The sequence below is a fragment of the Mytilus edulis genome, chromosome 3 (genome assembly GCF_963676685.1).
Source record: "Mytilus edulis chromosome 3, xbMytEdul2.2, whole genome shotgun sequence".
NCBI classification, from domain to species: domain Eukaryota; kingdom Metazoa; phylum Mollusca; class Bivalvia; order Mytilida; family Mytilidae; genus Mytilus; species Mytilus edulis.
The window spans coordinates 70,514,250-70,533,523 of record NC_092346.1 but is presented as its reverse complement, the minus strand read 5'-3'; the positions used below and the strand labels follow the sequence as shown (position 1 = coordinate 70,533,523).

Sequence of the window (19,274 nt, the reverse complement as noted above, 5' to 3'; positions counted from 1 at the left end):
TTTAACACTATTGGGTATGGGGAAATATGAATTTAGATATATTTTTTGTCATCATTTTGCTTGACCACAATATTTGTTCCCCATCAAATTGGGGATTAGATAATTTGTTAAGGAAAAATCCATACCCTTCTTTTTTTAAGTTAATGGTCGTTCCCTTAAAATACAAATGTTGAAATTGGGTCATAGTCATTTACTATTAAATCAATCTTTCAGTTAGAATATATTAGATCAGATATAAGAAGTAGTTATATAAAATTAAACATATATTTTCTTTAATGTAGACTTTTTCTCGGGGATTGATTCCTTGTGAATAGTTTTTTGTTGGTTTTATTTTGTTTTGTATAAAATTGATTCTGAAAAATATGCAAACGCCACTTTCCAAGGTTGGGAGAGGGTTGGGCGCTTTCAAATGTTTAACCCCACCTGGCACCACATTCTTATTGTGCCTATTCCTGCAGTTCAATGGTTGTCTTTTGCTCATAATAAAATAATTGTCATGATTTACACAACGTTACTTTTTCCAATATAAACATTTCCCTTTTTTCCCTTTTTTTATTAGTTTACAACATTTTAACAGAAACCACCTTGTGACTTCGAAATTAAGTAGACCATAAAGCGATGTTCATTATCTTTCTTATGTTATAAGTTTAATTTAGTCATTTTGCGTCATGAATTGGTATTGATACCATATTGTATGTTTTTAATATGAAGAAAGGGGTAGTCCGGTTGACCTATACGTCAATGAGACACAGAAAAAAAAAACGACAACAAATAAAATGGAGCAACATTCATTCTTCAACAAAAGAATAAATCACAAGAATAATAATATATGAAAACACTTATTTTTTATTATTTAATGATATTAGCTATAAATATTATCCACTTAAAAATGAAACTGTTGTATGTGATGGTATAAAAATCATTAAAAACAAATTCCTTTAAAGCTTTGTGAAAAGAAAGTTTAATTTTATGTATCGAAATGTGTAACAAGTGATTATTTAAATCCCCACTGGAAGGCCTCTGATAGACCGAGTGAGCATAAAATCAACGCCAATGACAAACATGTTATAGGTAAATTTTTCAGTTCAATTAGTAACAAACGTTTTACCGTCGACCACACTGTTATGAATTTCGTTCTAAGTTATTCGTTTCTAAGCTCCTTGTTAGTATTTATTACATTTTCTCCCAAAAGCTGTTAAAAACCATCGGAGTAAAACTACTAGCGGTAAACTACTTTTGCCTTTATTTAAGACTTGAATATTTCAAGACGATGTATAATAGCATATTGGGTTGCAGACACAAAAACAAATCTTCGAATATGCTTTCTCTGTGCAAATTGAAATTAAAATTTCAATATCCACGTTATGGTTAGAAGTTTTGAATTCCATCTTAAGAATTATGAATATTAATGAGCACATGATATTAGTTACATAGTGTGCTAGTGACCTAATACAGAATATATGGGATTTACTGACCCCATATATACCGTATTAGGTCACTAGCACACTATGTAACGAATTTATCTTACTGACTATCTTAACGTGTGAAATTTAGACTAGTGATCTCTCAAAATGAGCAAGTCTTTAATAATTTTAGCATACATTGATCCTACAAAAACAGATGCCACAATAACAACTTGTAAGGTTTACATGTGTTTTAAGAATTTATTTCAATCTTAATCATCAATTTCTTCGTCTGTTGAAACCTTCTTTTTTTTTTCTCCGTACCGGTTTGTTTTTATAAAGGGACGTAACACCAATACTTACCGTGTATGAAATAAGCCCCGCCCCTTTTCACCTAATAAGGAATATAAAGGGACGTAACACCACTACTAACCGTGTATGTAAATAAGCCCCGCCTCCCTACCAACCTAATATGAAATATACACGGTCTTCACGCGGACGCTTTTAACCAATCATTTTCCTAGAAATGTATAGAAGGTAAGATAAATAACGATTCCTGAAATGCATATGTTCTGACTTTATATATGGAGACAAAGAGGAAATAGGTATTGTTATTCAGTATCAAAGCACTTATTATAAATCAATTTTAATATCAAAGTTCCTTCATATTTTTATCGCTTTATCGAAAATACAAAAATACGTCGATAGAGAAAAAATTTGCATCGATGCTAACTTAAATGTCAAATGGAAAAAAATCTAGCTTAACCTTTTCAATCTGTTGCAAAGATTCAGCTTTACCGTTTGGATATAGATATTTTTAAAATGTAGCACAGCAGAAACATGCCGGACTTTCATAACCTGGATTTGTTCTTTTCTCAATCTATTTATGACTTTTAAACACCGGTATACTATTGTTACGATAATTATAACACATCTGTCGTCATCTGCGATACAGATATCAGTATTCTATCACGATGAACAACTGTTGATGGCGTTTATTTTACGAGTGGACGACTTCAACTTAACCTTTCAAACTTTTAATTAATTTATATCTTCATTGTGAGCACCATCTATAAAAATATCATCATAGGACAAAAAATGTGTGGAATATCGGTTTACCTGCGAGATATATACTTTATATTCAAAAGAGGGGCGAAAGATACCAGAGGGACAGTCAAACTCATAGTTCGAAAATAAACTGACAACGCCATGACTAAAAAGGAAAAGACGAACAGACAAATAATAGTACACAAGACCCAACATAAAAAACTAAAGACTTAGCAACACGAATCCCACCAAAATCTGGGTGTGATCTCTGGTGCTTCGAAAGCGCTACTTGAATGTTACTACATAGTTGTGTAAAGTCGCGCAATTGGAAAGTTGAACGAGTCTCTTATGTCGTACAGTTTTATTCTCAACTAACTTTCGTTGTCAATTTCTAGACTTAAATCAAGATATGAGGTAGACATTACTGATGTATTCTTTATCTAAAGTTCGATAGGAAAGATGCGTTAAAAATGGTCACCAAACTTTGCACTATATAGCAGAACGTGAGTTAAGAATAAGAATAAGAATAGGAATACTTTATTAATCCAATTATGGACCCTTGTGGGTTTTAGATTTCCTACAATGATTACAATTTGTGTTATAACAATGAAATAATAAAATGAAATACATCACAATAGAACACTGAACAGTTATTGCATGCACATGGAAGAGAAAGTAATATGGGAGACAATCAATTTCTGTAAGGATTATTCCCCTTTAAACAAATGAAACTTTAAAAATGAAATGCAGCCTCAACTGCTTAGATATAAGGGTATTTTTCTCCCACGTACACAGAGCAACCAATTACTAGATATTTATGTATATAATTATATTTTGTTTACAATTGCAAGAATATGATAAGCACCTCAGAGATTTGACTGCAGTTTATTAATGCATATATAAGCATTTACATATTAATAGATGAAATATGCATACACATAGATAGAGAAATGTGTATTTAAATTTAATTTTTTGAATTTAAAATATATATATATATATATATATATATATATATATATATATATATGGATAAACTAAAAGAGATTTAGTCATTTACACAATTTGTGGATCTCAATTCAAAACTCTGGATTAGAAAAATACTTAACTTTTTAAGTATATGTTTATCTTCAGTGGTCATTAACCATAGAAATTATGATTTGCAATCTAAGTTATTAAAATTTTGACAGTGCTCATGAGCTTGTGCAAACAATGATTCCCGACATCTAAACAATTTAAAATTTGGTGACTATGTGGAACGCATCTATCCCATCGAGTTGGAGATAAAGGATACTACAGATACAGTTAAGTCGGCTTCATATCTTGACTTACATCTGGAAATTGACAATGAGGGTCGGTTGAAAACAAAACTTTACGACAAAAGAGATGATTTCAGCTTTCCAATTGTGAACTTTCCATTTCTAAGTAGCAACATTCCAGCAGCACCTGCATACGGGGTATATATCTCCCAATTGATACGATATTCCCGTGCTTGCATTTCCTATCATGATTTTATTGATAGAGGGTTACTGCTCACAAGGAAGCTATTAAACCAAGAGTTCCAAATGGTGAAGTTGAAATCATCCCTTCGTAAATTTTACGGACGCCATCACGAGTTGGTTGACCGTTATGGAATAACCGTTTAACAAATGATATCGGATATGTTCCTTACGTCCTTACTACAATCCCCTTCCCTTTCATGAATGTGACCTACCGAATTAGACTATTTACCGGATTTGTAATCACATAAGGTAGCAATACACAGTTAGGAGTTTAGTTTTGCATTATGGCCCCTGTGGATTTTTCAAATAGGAAAGTTATTGTGTAATAAAATTCATTTTTAGACAGCTGAGTGCTAATTTAGCCTTCAAAGATGGTTTATAGAGCATCAAGATTATTTTTTACATGTTTTATGGGCTGTTTTCTGATTGACAATCCGTATTTTCATAGCTAGACCGGCCATTGGTCCAGAAATTAGTGTAATGTTTACAAACACTTTTTTTCTACACGAAGTTTTTGACGCAATTTTACAAAAAAATGAGATGAAAGACATATGATTTTCATTGGATTTGCTGAATGATATATGTACACAGTTTCAGAAAAGGTATTACTTCAAGCGATTGAAATTCGACTTTTAGCCAAATTTTGGGGAAATATGTGACATCTTTTCACCCCTTTTTTCAATATTTTATAACAAATAAATGCAGATTGTTACCATGGACACACCCAAAAGAAATTATATTTTACCATTTTATATACTGAATATAAAATCTATGGAAGATTCTGATTACATTCATATGCCCATATATATGACACAAACAGTAAGCTTGATATTGCAAGAAAGCAATGAAAAGGGGATGGTAAAATTTATAAGGGCAAATTTTAATATTTTTTCCTAACTGTTTATTGCTACCTTATGGCATACTTACCAAGCTCAGAATTGTATAATTTAAGACTTTTCATGCCACAAATCTATTGATATTTAGATTCTAAATCAACTTCTGAGGAAATTAAGTGTTTAAGAATGACAATACATGTTAATTTTATTGTTTACAGTCCTTAGCAACCAAAATTAGGCATTTTGACACAAGGCTTACATTTGTACTCTATCGGCTTAACTCTTGCTTCTGATGGATTGGGCTGCATGTAGTAGCCTAAGTATTGAACGCGTTGGTTTTTTTTCTTGCGAATACATCAAATTATTGTTTTAATCAAGATTTCATGTTACATTTTGGCATATTATAAATGTATAGTTAAATCAGAAGTAAGAAATTGATTCCCTATCACCAAGTTTTTTAATCAAGTCTTTGGTATGCAATAAGCATAAAGATTAACATTTTTATGCTTGAAATTGCTAAATACTGTACTATTTTGCATCATCAGAGATCTTATTAAGATTTTCAACATTAAAAAACTGACAAAAGAGGTATAGTTTTTAACATTTTGCTAAAAATTGAGGTAGAGACAAGATTTTACACTTTGACTTGGCACCTTTCTTTAAAATCAGTTTTTGTCGCGTTTCAGTGTCAACTGCTAACCTTCATAAAATATTCATTACTCCACCAATTTTCAAAAATAAAAGGCCATTTTGCTCGATTGAGCTAGCAGAACACAGAAAATAAGTTAAAAGGGAGAATTTGAAAAAAATATTTACTATTAAGGTAGCAATACACAGTTAGGAGTTTAGTTTTGCATTATGGCCCCTGTGGATTTTTCAAATAGGAAAGTTATTGTGTAATAAAATTCATTTTTAGACAGCTGAGTGCTAATTTAGCCTTCAAAGATGGTTTATAGAGCATCAAGATTATTTTTTACATGTTTTATGGGCTGTTTTCTGATTGACAATCCGTATTTTCATAGCTAGACCGGCCATTGGTCCAGAAATTAGTGTAATGTTTACAAACACTTTTTTTCTACACGAAGTTTTTGACGCAATTTTACAAAAAAATGAGATGAAAGACATATGATTTTCATTGGATTTGCTGAATGATATATGTACACAGTTTCAGAAAAGGTATTACTTCAAGCGATTGAAATTCGACTTTTAGCCAAATTTTGGGGAAATATGTGACATCTTTTCCCCCCTTTTTTCATTATTTTATAACAAATAAATGCAGATTGTTACCATGGACACACCCAAAAGAAATTATATTTTACCATTTTATATACTGAATATAAAATCTATGGAAGATTCTGATTACATTCATATGCCCATATATATGACACAAACAGTAAGCTTGATATTGCAAGAAAGCAATGAAAAGGGGATGGTAAAATTTATAAGGGCAAATTTTAATATTTTTTCCTAACTGTTTATTGCTACCTAAGCAACACGACGGGTGCCACATGTGGAGCAGGATCTGCTTACCCTTCCGGAGCACCTGAGATCACCCCTAGTTGTTGGTGGGGTACGTGTTGTTTATTTTTTAGTTTTCTATGTTGTGTCATGTGTACTATTGTTTTTCTGTTGGTCTTTTTCATTTTTAGCCATGGCGTTGACAGTTTGTTTTAGATTTATGAGTTTGACTGTCCCTTTGGTATCTTTCGTCCCTCTTTTATTATACAATGGACACTTTATTAAAAAATGAAACTCATCTTCTATATCATTATGAGAACAAATATTACAAGTCCTCTGTGACCTTTCTATAGATTTGTTCAACGAATAGTGCTTGCATCTATTCATTTTTCCTTAGAAGCCTCTGTTTAAAGTGTGCCTCGTGAATAAAGTTACCGAGGCGTCCAAATTGATTTAATGAAAATACTGATTGCTTGCTGAAAATCTGGTCTTCCAAACGAACAAATATTTTTCAATGAAAAATCAAGCACGTGACGTTACGCTATTATTACATTCACCATAACAAAAGTTAAATAACGAAAGATCAAATTCTACAATAACGTTTAGTTATCTTATTTGCATTTACAAACATGGAATAGGCGATTGTTAGAAGATCTCCAGACATCAGACCAATTTAGATCTAGCTGATGAAAATAAATCACTTTCCGATATGAAATCCATATTTGTAGTAAAGAAAAACCGAAAGTAATTAGCTGGAAGAATGCTTAGTTTCTAAATGGTAAAAGTATACCAACACATTTTCGAAAAAGGAATATTAAAAAAATGAATCACATTTAAAGATATCAACTTTTTTTTAATCGTTATTATTATTCATTTTTGACCCTAATGAATTACATCTGCAACTGAAACTCTTTATTGCAATTTTGATGATTTGTGTGAACTGCAAGACCAAATAAATGCTGATAGGCAAAAGTGGCTTTAGTTTGCAAACAAAGAGAACCTAAGCATATGGACCACGAAGATAGAAAAAAAATAATGTTCTTGGTGTTTCAGAAGTTGTTGTTTTTGGATCATATATAAATTAACGGGATGTGTGCTTTTAACTTACTTATAAAATCAAATAAAAATAATCCTGTATAACTGATGTGTGTAGAAACGAATGATTTGAGTAAACCTATGTGTTCTGTTTTGGAAAAGCGGAAGTTATCTTTCCTGAAACGTATAGAAATTATCAAAACGTTTGGTAATTATTGTAGTTTTTTTTATGTTCCAGCACTGCATGGGCAGACAGTGGAAAAATGAAGGATCTCCATATTTTCCGCCTATTACCTATTTGAATCTTCAAAATGCTTCATAGATCGTAAGTTAATTTTTAAAACTGCTCCAAATTTTTTGTTTTAGAAAAAAAATAATAAACTGTCTTACAAATGTAGGTTGTCAGAATTTGAAATCAATATCTCAGAGCTAAACTCCGAGAGTAGAGAGTCAGGCCATTGGAGCTAATTATCTAGATTTTGGGCAGAGGCGAGATTTACCAATAACACATCAATCATGCAAAGAAAGATGATACCAAAAGGTTTCTGGCTTTCAATCAAATAGACCAAAGAAATGACAAGTTTATTTTCTGAAACATTTTCAGCATACTACATACGTGTATGTATATAACATACCATTTATCCTGGTATCTATGATGAGTTTATTTACAATGTGAAAGTAACATAAGTAAAGTTATCTAAATAAGGTCAACACTTATTATTAAATACCAAATTTCAATGAAAAAGTGTCCATTTGACACTTTTTCATAGGACACTATTATGTCTTACATGTGCATATTGTTTACATTTAAATCTGTTGTAACCTTTCATTCGAGGTAGGGGTAGTTAAGAAAATTAGTGTTAGTTTAAACTCTGAGAAGTTCAGGGTATATAAACGGTGAAAATATGCCACACAGCCCTATATTTTGACCTTTGAAAAAAATTGTGGTGCATATGAACTTTCAATTGTAGGATAAGACTTTTTTCAAAACTTCATAGTAAAAGTTGTACAGTTTGAGCCGTAAAAGGAGTTCCTATAGGAAATTGCATTGTCAATATTTACAGAAATGCAACCTATAATACCGGTAATACCCCGGTATTATAGAGCTGTGTACATCATCTAATATTTTGTTGTGTTGTTGTCTTTTTGAGGTATACCCACGTGTTTTGCTCGCTCGATGTATCTAGAGATTATTTGCACCAATCCTAATTCGAATAACGTGAATTGGTATAATGCGTCTATTAGTTGAACTGTATAATAAAACAAAAGTTTATATTTTAATTCATGAAAACAAAAATCGCGTTATATTTATATTATTTACTACTATTTTTCAATAAGATTTGATTAATTCTTTCTAGACCGACGCCAATATCTGACAGAAGACGACACAAATATATCATATTAACGTATTTAACATACAAATATTGAAAAATAATATCCGTTAACCAACTGTTGCATGCGTAAAGTAATTTTCTATCAGATAAATTCATACGTTATTATTCATGAAAATGGTAAATAATAAATTTTGTTGACAAGTGTTGTAATTTTATCATTAAAACCTTTTACTTCAACGACAGATTCCATTATTGAAAAAGTTAGCGATAGTCAGAGAATGTTTTAACGTCGTGCTGATATTGATGACTTCACACTCTTGAAATATTTTAACATTTTTTCGTTTATAACCAAATGTCAATCATGTTGCAGTGTTCAAGCAGCGTTATCGGAAATTCAAAAATGAAATATTGCATGATTGTTATAGCAAATACAAAGAAATAATAGATAGACTAATTCCGATAACAGATAAACTAATTTAGATCATAAACCTTTACACATGACGACAGACAAATTTAGAAATCAATAATTTGCCTGAACAGAAATTTGATTTCATTCATTTGCTGTAGGGTTCAAAGATATATACAATGAAGCCAGAAAACATTATGGGTTACAGTTGTATACATGAAATGCAAAGTAACAAAAAATTCCGACTGGAAGGAAAATTCAAAACGGAAAGTCCCTTCCAAATCAAAAGTTCAAACACAAACAACTGTCATAATCCTTATTTGGTACAGGCATTTCCTCATGTATAGTATGGACTTTAGTGGATAACATCTGGTTTTAAAGCTAGCTAAACCTCTCACTTGTATGAGATATGCTAAACATTCCTATATATTGACAACAATTCTGTGTGTATGTGCCTGTCCCAAGTCAGGAGCCTGTAATTCAGTGGTTGTCGTTTGTTAAACAATGAGCAAAGCCCATACCGTATAGTCAGATATAAAAAGCCTCGAAATGACAATGTAAAACAATTCAAATGAGAAAACTAACAGCTTTATTTAAGCACAAAAAATGAACGAAAAAACAAATATTTAACACATTAACAAACGACAACCACTGAATTACAGGATCCTGACTTGGGAAAGGCACATACATTCATAATGTGGCGGGGTTAATAAACATGTTAGCGGGATCCCAACCCTCCTCCTAACCTGGGACATTGGTATAACAGTACAACATAAGAACGAACTATAAAAATCAGTTGAAAAAGACTCAACTCATCAGATGGACAAAACTACAAGTGGACGTGGCTGGGTACTCTTACATTCCAACAACAAAAAGACACTAGGTACAGATCTGAGAGTACTCGCAGTTCACTGACAGCTAGTTTAAAGCCACTAACAACTAATAAAAAAATCATGCATCTAAGACTAAATTATCAATCCATACACATCCAACATCCAATGGATTTAGTGTAAAGTCGTCATAAACAGTAAAAAAAACCCATAACCTTGTGCAATGCCAAGAAACAGGTATCGACGGATTGTAGGTTCATGAATGTGTATATGTATATAACATACTAGTAATATTTAATTGCTTTTAATTGACTGATGACAAAATCAATATTTATACCAATGTTCAATGATCTTATTACAGTGTTGAATTTGTAACCTTTTAGAATAAGTTTATTTAAAGGAGCGATAGGTTTACTAGGATCATTTCTAAATTCTTCCCGGGCACGGTTAGTAACATTTCCGTAAAAAAGAGGATGTGCTATCCCGTTTGAAATAACTTTTCTACTGGTACAACCAAACTTCAAAATCAAATATTTATATCTATGGAGAAATTTATTAAAGGTTTTAAGTAATTTATTGTAACGAAATCCCTGGTTTAATAATTTACCAGTAATACATAGATTACGTTCGTTAAAATCAAAAACCGCCACAACAGACACGGGCGTAGCGAACGAAAATGGAAAATTAACAATAGGGAACGAAAAATCGTCCCTTTTGTCGTAAATTTTAGTATTGAGTTTCCCGTTTCAAACCAAAATATCTAAATCTAAGAAAGGACAGTTATGACCATTTAAATTTGATTTATTTAAAGTAAGTTCCTTGGGGTAAATTTTCATGTATTTAACTTTTTCTAAATAAAGGCAACAGTAGTATACCGCTGTTCGAAATTCATAAATCGATTGAAAAAAAAAACCAAACAAATCCGGGTTACAAACTAAAACTGAGGGAAACGCATCAAATATACGGGAACTACCACAACAGAAACACAACATTAAAATGTAACACACACAGAAACGAACCAAATAACAATGGTCATTTTCCTGACTTGGTACAGGACATTTGTAAGAATTTTCTTTTTGGGTTGTTCCTAGTTTTGTGGCATGACAAACCTCCCGCTTTAATGGCAATGTTAAATATAACGTTAAATTGACAACATTACATGACAGGAGTCAACCATTGTTAACGAAACTTATAAAAAGCGACATTTTGCTATTGTCATATATCGCCTCATTTTACTGAGAAAATATTTTGTTGCAAAAGTAGCAAACAATTTTTATTGAAAAAAAACATGTAGTGCAAGGATATTAATTTTGATATACAAAGTATGTTAAAGCCTTGACTTTATTGTAAAAGGAAGTTGACATACATTCAATATACATTTCTCGCAACAAACAAACATGACAACATTCAATATCGATAATGTCACTGTCACTGAACAAGGATATCAGTTTGCTATGTAGTTATTAGTTCCAATTACTGGTTATAATGGTGGTGATATCTTGATAGGTAGATGGTGTCTTGATCGGAAACTTTTGTCGTTCTTTGGGAATGATAAGTATATGTTAGATATGTTACAGTTTAAAGAATTTGTCATTTAACATCACTTCGTTTGGCATACCATTTTGACGAATTCTAAAAGAAAGAATAAATAAAGACAATTTTGAATAAAAAATGAAACATGTAGTATTTCAGAGATAAGAACCACTGGAACAAATTTTTATGCATGACAGATTCCTTGAATTAATACATTTTATCATTCGATTTTTATCTTTTTTTTTTTAAATGTTGATGTTGGATTGTGTCAAATATTTATAGTTATTCCTATCTAGGTTTTTTTTCTAACTTTTTGTACTGGAACAAAATCAATGAATATATTGAATTAACCTACGCATTTCCTACTCGTTAGTCTAAGTATACATTATATGTTATGCCATATGAATCTTTTTATTGATGATATAACGTTATAAGCATAATTATTTAAGGAATCTTGAATGTATGTTATCATTGTATGATTTTGAATCAGTCCTCTGTGTATCATAATAAGAGATATTATCAACTGTTATTAAAGACTGTTTTATCGTTACCGGGGTTCAGCAAGTGAATCAAAGTTTACATAATGAAGCAATGTTTCAGTTTTTTCAATATTTTTTTTCATTTTTAGGGAGCATTATTGAGGTATATTTCTTTGAAGTTTTATGATAAAAACAATGTGTAAATGTTGCTGTCTTTGAAAAAAAAAAAACCCATCACGACAATGAAGATAAGTTTTGAAATTTTCAAATATTTTGCAGCTAGTTTAGAGTTAAATCACTATAAATGCAATATACGAGATACCTGAATAATTTATTGCACCATCTTTATCAGCATCAGCAGCACGGATCATTTCCTCAATTTCTTGGTCATTTAGTTTTTCTCCTAAACTGTGCATAACTGACTTCAACTCTGATTTACTGATATAACCATTTCCATCCTTGTCGAATACACGGAATGCATCTCTCATTTCTTTCTCGGGGTCCATGGTCGAATAGTAACGAGACATCATTGCTACAAATTCATCGAAATCGACAGTACCATTCCCTAAAATACATTTAAATATGTGAATTTAAGATTTGTTATGAAAGTTTCAAGAGAAAAAAAAACAGTTAAAGCTTTTTAACCTGATTTTCTCCGTATAAAGATACGGTTATTTATGTGGTGTTGAACGGCGGGCGAGCGAAATTCAATGTCAACAGTTTCCGTTCAATAACTTCTTAAAAGAGGGACGAAAGATACCAAAGGGACAGTCAAACTCATAAATCTAAAACAAACTGACAACGCCATGGCTAAAAATAAAAAAGACAAACAGAAAAACAATAGTACACACGACACAACATAGAAAACTAAAGAATAAACAACACGAACCCCACCAAAAAACTAGGGGTGATCTCAGGTGCTCCGGAAGGGTAAGCAGATCCTGCTCCACATGTGGCACCCGTCGTGTTGCTTAAGTGATTACAAATCCGGTAAATAGTCTAATTCGGTAGGTCATATTCATGAAAGGGAAGGGGATTGTAGTTACGACGTAAGGAACATATCCGATATCATTTGTGAAACGGTTATTCCATAACGGTCAACCAACTCGTGATGGCGTCCGTAAAATTTACGAAGGGATGATTTCAACTTCACCATTTGGAACTCTTGGTTTAATAGCTTCCTTGTGAGCAGCAAACCTCTATCAAGAAAATCATGGGAAATGCAAGCACGGGAATATCGTATCAATTGGGAGATATATACCCCGTATGCAGGTGCTGCTGGAATGTTGCTACTAAGAAATGGAAAGTTCACAATTGGAAAGCTAAAATCATCTCTTTTGTCGTAAAGTTTTGTTTTCAACCGACCCTCATTGTCAATTTCTAGATGTAAGTCAAGATATGAAGCCGACTTAACTGTATCTGTAGTATCCTTTATCTCTAGTTCGATTGGATAGATGCGTTCCACATAGTCACCAAATTTTGAATTGTTTAGTGAAAGAACATCATCTATATAGCGGAAAGTAGAGTTAAAGGATATTGCTAACTTCTTATCTTTCTTCCTAAGAAGTTCCTGCATGAAGTCAGCCTCATAATAATAAAGAAACAAGTCGGCGAGTAGAGGGGCACAGTTTGTTCCCATTGGAATGCCGACAGTCTGTTGAAAAACACGTCCTCCGAACGTAACAAATATGTTGTCAATCAAGAAATTAACTTATTATTTTTATCTGCAATTGCTTAACTGTTCAACCAATACTTTAAAAATAAAAGTGTAAATATTGACAATTCACAATTTTACCGCTCAGGAGTTATTGTTCTTAATATATTGGAAACATGACACTTTATGTAGTTTCTGTACAATAAATTATGAACTGTTCAACCAATCAATGATTTCAAATTTTAAAATGTTGCCAGTAAATATGAAATGAACGTCAAGTTCAATACTGACGATTTTCACTTTTAACGTTCAAGAGTTAATGTCCTTGATAATTTTAAGATTGTGTTGTGTATACTCTCCACCAGAGACCAAATGCCATAGAATTAAACTAAACAACTATAGGTCACCGTACGAGCAACACCAAGATCGCATAGATAGCTATAAAATGCCCCGAAATGATAAATGAAAACTAATTCAAACGAAAACATCAGTTGAAAATCGTTCGTCTTTAGATCGTTTAAAAGCAGGAAACAAGAAACAAAAATAGACCTGACGTGGCAGTATATTAATCCATGATCCCTCATCACTAACAACAAAAAATACACTTGAGTCCTGATCTGAAAGCACTTACAGTTACTGACAGATAGGTCAAAGCATATAACAACTACTTAAACAAACCATGTGTCAAAGACTTAAATATCGACAGTGCACATACAATAGATTAAATGTAAAGACGACATTAACAAATATAGAAAAAAACATGACTTTCCAAATGCCAAAATACAGGTATTGACAGATTGTAGAACCGATAATGTGCATATGCATATAACTATAATATAGTTTGTTTTTAATTAACTGATATCAAATTCAATATTTATCCAATAAAGACAATATTCAAAGATCTCATTACAGTGTTGACCTAGTTATCTTTTAGAATACATGTATTTTACGGATCAATAAGTTTACCAAAATCGTACCTAAAATTTCGAGCTCAGTAACCATTATCCTAATAAATATTAAGATATGCTATGCCATTTGAAATAAGTTTTCTACAGGTACAAACCAAATATGTTTCTATGAATGAATTTAGTCAAGGCTTTTAAGTGATTTGTGGTAACGCTATCTCAGAATTGATAGTATACCACTAATACATAGATTAAATTCATTCAATGCAAAACGACACTACAAACACGGGCATAGCGACCGAGTGGTGATATATAAACACAGAAAGATTGTGCCAAAAGAAAAATTACCATCCAGAGAAGGAAATCTAACAATAGGAAAAGAAAAATCGTAGATTTTGTGTAGTGTTTCCAGTGTAAATCTGAAATATCTACATCTAGGAAAGGACAGTTATTACCGTTTTTATTTGCTTTATGTATGTCGTTTCTGTTTATTAACCAATGCTTATCATATTTTATATGCTGTTACTAATGACGAAGTGACGGTCAACTTCAATTCGATGATTTTCAATTTTTGCCTTTCAGGAGTTATGATCCTTGATAACTTGGTAAGTATGAACAGAACGTGGTATATGGCAATCAAAAAATGAAAAAGCCTTTAAACTATAGATAACCTTGTTTGCTGTCAATTTAACAGCTCATTTCTTGCTACAAAATATCACAATATTTAATTTAATTTAGTTTGGCTTTGCGCAAATTATCAAAATTGTAGATACATGTGTTTTTACTGAATTTCTAAGAAGAAATATAATTCGAATCCCATAGTTAAAAATTAGTCCGATTAATATTGCGCATATGTAAAACAGTTACGTAGAAGTTGTATATTTGAATGTCGCCTTGAATTATCTTTAGGCGATATCCAAAATTGTTCATTATCCTACCTCCTATACATTTTTAGGAATATGATTGGTTTAAAGCGTCCGCGTGGAGACTGTGTATATTTCATATTAGCTTAGAAGGGAGGCGGGGCTTATTTCATACACGGTTAGTAGTGGTGTTACGCCCCTTTATATTCCATATTAGGTTAGAAGGGAGGCGGGGCTTATTCATACACGGTTGGTAGTGGTGTTACGTTCCTTTATAAAAACAAAACGGTACTGAGAAAATAATCTTAAAGGTTTCAACAGACGAAGAAATGGATGATTAAGATTGAAATAAATTCATGAAACACATTTAAACCTAACAAGTTGTTATTGTTGGCATGTGTTTGTGTAAGATCAATGGAAGTATTTCTTAATGCTACCGGTATTGAAGACTTGCTCATTTTTATAGGTCACCAGTCTAAATTTCACACGTTAAGATAGTCGGTAAGATAAATTCGTTACATAGTGTGTTAGTGACGTAATACAGTATATATTGGGTCAGTAAATTCCATATGTTGTGAGAGCGAAGACCATATGGAATTTACTGACCCCATATATACCGTATAAGGTCACTAGCATACTATGTAACTAATAATATTGAACCGGAGAGTATAATATTTTAATATTCGTTCATGTTGATAAAATTGTGGGCGGACAACATATAAATCGGTCAATTTAATTCAATCTTTAGACTACTATTTTCCTTCAAATAAAATGGAATCTTTAGATTACATACAATTGTAATAATGATTCCTCATATTGATATACATTCATATCATTATTTTTTTTTTTAAAGTTTTAAGCAATTACTGGCAGAGAGGTTTCGTCAATGTGTTTGGTGTAAGCCACAAGTTAACAATTTCGAGAAGGAAGTGCGATTCCCAGTACCAAAAAATATAATTTCGAGGAGGGAGTTCCCAGCACCAAAAAAATACAATTGAAAATAAACTCATCATTCCATTGGTGAACAGAAATCAGATTATTTGCCTATTCAACCATTTTTTAAATTGACCACTCGAAGGAAACAATTAAATATAATTTGGTAACTCCATTTCAGCAACAGATTTAAGAAAGCATGGTAAATAAATAGGCTGATGTTAAAGAAATTGTTTTTAAATCATTCTGAAATTTCCGTTATGCTCATTCGCTAACACAAAAAATATCAAGAACTACGACGAAATAACATTGATAGAAAATATTAACACCCGAATACCAAGGTCGCGTTGTTAATAATAGTAATAGACTGGAGATAATGCAATTATAAACAAATAATGCTTCGACAACATCCAGTCTGATATCCTTTTGTGTTCTCTTCGTGTAATTATCTTGTGATTGGCATATTAATACGATTAATGATAGCAAATATCAGAAGTTAAAAGGCATATACCGTCCTTGTCTGCGTCTGAAACCATTTTCTGAACGTCATCGTCTGTTGGTGTCTGACCTATTGACCTCATCACACCTCCCAATTCCCTACAGCATATGACACCGTCTCTGTTCTTGTCGAACAATGAAAACGACTCTCGCCAGTCTGCCAAAAAACATGAATGATAGTAACAATGATGAACGATACAGTTGTTATAGGTGATAAAAACCTTCACGTTATACACGTTTATCTGTACTTACATGCCGTATAGTATTACTTTTAAGCATGTGTGTTGTCATGTTGAATGCACACAAACAATGATATACAGATGTTATTCATTTCTTATTCAGTAATCAGTACCAAATATAAACCTGAATTGGTGTAAATGATTATTTCATCAATTGCATAGTTTTTCTTTTAATATAATGTGCATATTCTATCTGCGTTTAGAAGCTATGTTTTCCTCGATCTGATCACAATTCTGTGAATACGGTCTTGTTTTGTCCATTGTTATGCAAGGCATTTGATAACGTTTTTACGTTTATAATTCAATATAAATAAATGACACTTAGAATCATTTTCATACGGACAATCGCAATACATGTTTGTAATAAAATTGAATCTTTTACCTGTAACTTGTTTGTCATCGGCTACCGATAACAGTGAGTTTACTTTCACTCGGTACGTCAGAAGCCTTCCAGGTTGGATTTAAATAGTTAAAAGAGTAAAGTTTATGCAGGTCTACGGGAAGTTTAAGTTTTCAACATTTAAATCAACACACAAGGTTTAGTCTTTTACTAGTTATTCGTATTATTTGATTTAGACATTTAGAACCTTTGGCGACCCCACAGTTTAAATGTTTATTACACGTACGATATGACAAGTGAACCTGAGCGCCATTACATGATCTTGTTGACGCTGCTATTAAAATGAGTATACTCTTTCTTAATGTTTATCATCAGTACAAATTAAGTTCCAATCTGCCTAAAAATTAGGCAGTGGTGAAAAAATGACAAACAAAAACCCATTCAAGATGACAATAATTTAGGTTCAAAATGACTAATAGTGCACGAATATAACAATCGTTTCCTTTTGATATTTTCAAAGTTGCATGATTCTTACAACGACTGGCACTTAAATATTCGTTAGACACACATACAGATGCTTACCACTTATCGTTTCTTCTGAAAACTGACCAGCCTGAAATAAACAAATACAGCTAATATAGTCTCGTTACAGAAAATGTACAATGTTAATTGGTTATTATAAACAGTTTAGCAGTGAAAACATATAAGAAATTCCAATGGCCCGAGTCAGCAGGGTTTCAATCGGCATAATCTTAATAACGTTTGAATAAGTGTAACACGTTTTTTTTTAATTTTAACAACTCAAATCATTTGATACGCCAGTTTCATTAAAAATTGTTTTTACTATTTTTTGTGGTAGTTAGCCGTTGCAATGTCAGTGAATACGTGTACATCAAGCTTTACATTCAATGTTTAAGGAAGTTAACACAAGGCATTTGATGTAGTGTGACAAAAATGCAGTTTAGGCATAAGACAATATTTGTAATTTATTGTTGAATTATAATCTATAATTAATTACCCGTTTGAACAATGCGTTAACGAAAAATACATATAAAATCGTTCTTTTATCCTTGGTTGTTATGAGACGCGTTAATTGTTGCTATGGTGTTCTCTTCGAGGTCCGCGCTCTGGTATATACACCGATTCATTGTGTAAGTTTGTCATTTATTATTTGGGTGTCAACGAATAATAATCGCTTCTAAAAGGAATACCAGAAAATAAAGAAGTTAGAATTCAGAAGTTTGCAAACCTAGTTGAGTTGAAAGCGTTGTGGTTTTGAAGCAAGCGGTTTTTAAAGTCTTTACGATTGTGAGAGAGAGCGCATGCGCAAAGTAGTAGCAGGATTTTTTCAAACCGCGACGAAGAAAGAAGAAAAATAGAGATATTATCAGGAATATACATTGCATTTGAACATTTTTCATACCAAAACACTTCAAAACATTGATACTCACCATCGATACCAATTTAAAAGTGTACATTTAATTTAATTGTCATATTACCTGAACTTGAACTGTGAGCGAACTTTTCACCCGCCATCTTTGTTTACAAACAAATTTTTTATTTATCACGGAACCATAAAAAAGTGATTATGTTGCATTAAATTAATCAGCTTGTAAACCTTCCCCAATATATCGCTTTGTACAGAAACTAACAAAAGAAACAACTGTCAACTAGCAAATGTCAAACTCTAAACTGGTAAAATTCCTGAACAACACCAAGGAACAGCCAACTACCCAAAAGAAATATACACCTGTAGTATTTTCGGACAGTAAAGGAAATTGGCTCAAAAACCACGTAAATAGATCACACTCAGTAGAAAAAGAAATTATCTGGTGGTGTAAGAGTGGCGCCAAAATAGCTGACAGACTTAAATGGCTACAAACAACCCTAAATATTAAAACTAGAGAATTAGGAGCTATATGGATATATGTCTGGCTAGGCACTTGCGACCTAACATCTTATAACAAGAAATATATTTCAAT

General features: G+C 32.1%; 1 protein-coding gene across 1 annotated transcript in view; it reads right to left on the bottom strand.

Moving 5' to 3' along the window:
- Window positions 1-11,171: 11,171 nt before the first annotated feature.
- LOC139517304 (uncharacterized) overlaps window positions 11,172-19,274 on the bottom strand; it is a 28,025-nt gene continuing 19,922 nt past the window's right edge. The window contains exons 2-5 of the mRNA XM_071308223.1: window positions 17,875-17,905; window positions 16,727-16,870; window positions 12,183-12,425; window positions 11,172-11,480 (exon numbers count right to left, since the gene is read on the bottom strand). Coding sequence (XP_071164324.1) covers window positions 11,449-11,480; window positions 12,183-12,425; window positions 16,727-16,870; window positions 17,875-17,905 — 450 coding nt within the window. The 3' untranslated portion in view covers window positions 11,172-11,448. The remainder of the gene's footprint in view (window positions 11,481-12,182; window positions 12,426-16,726; window positions 16,871-17,874; window positions 17,906-19,274) is intronic.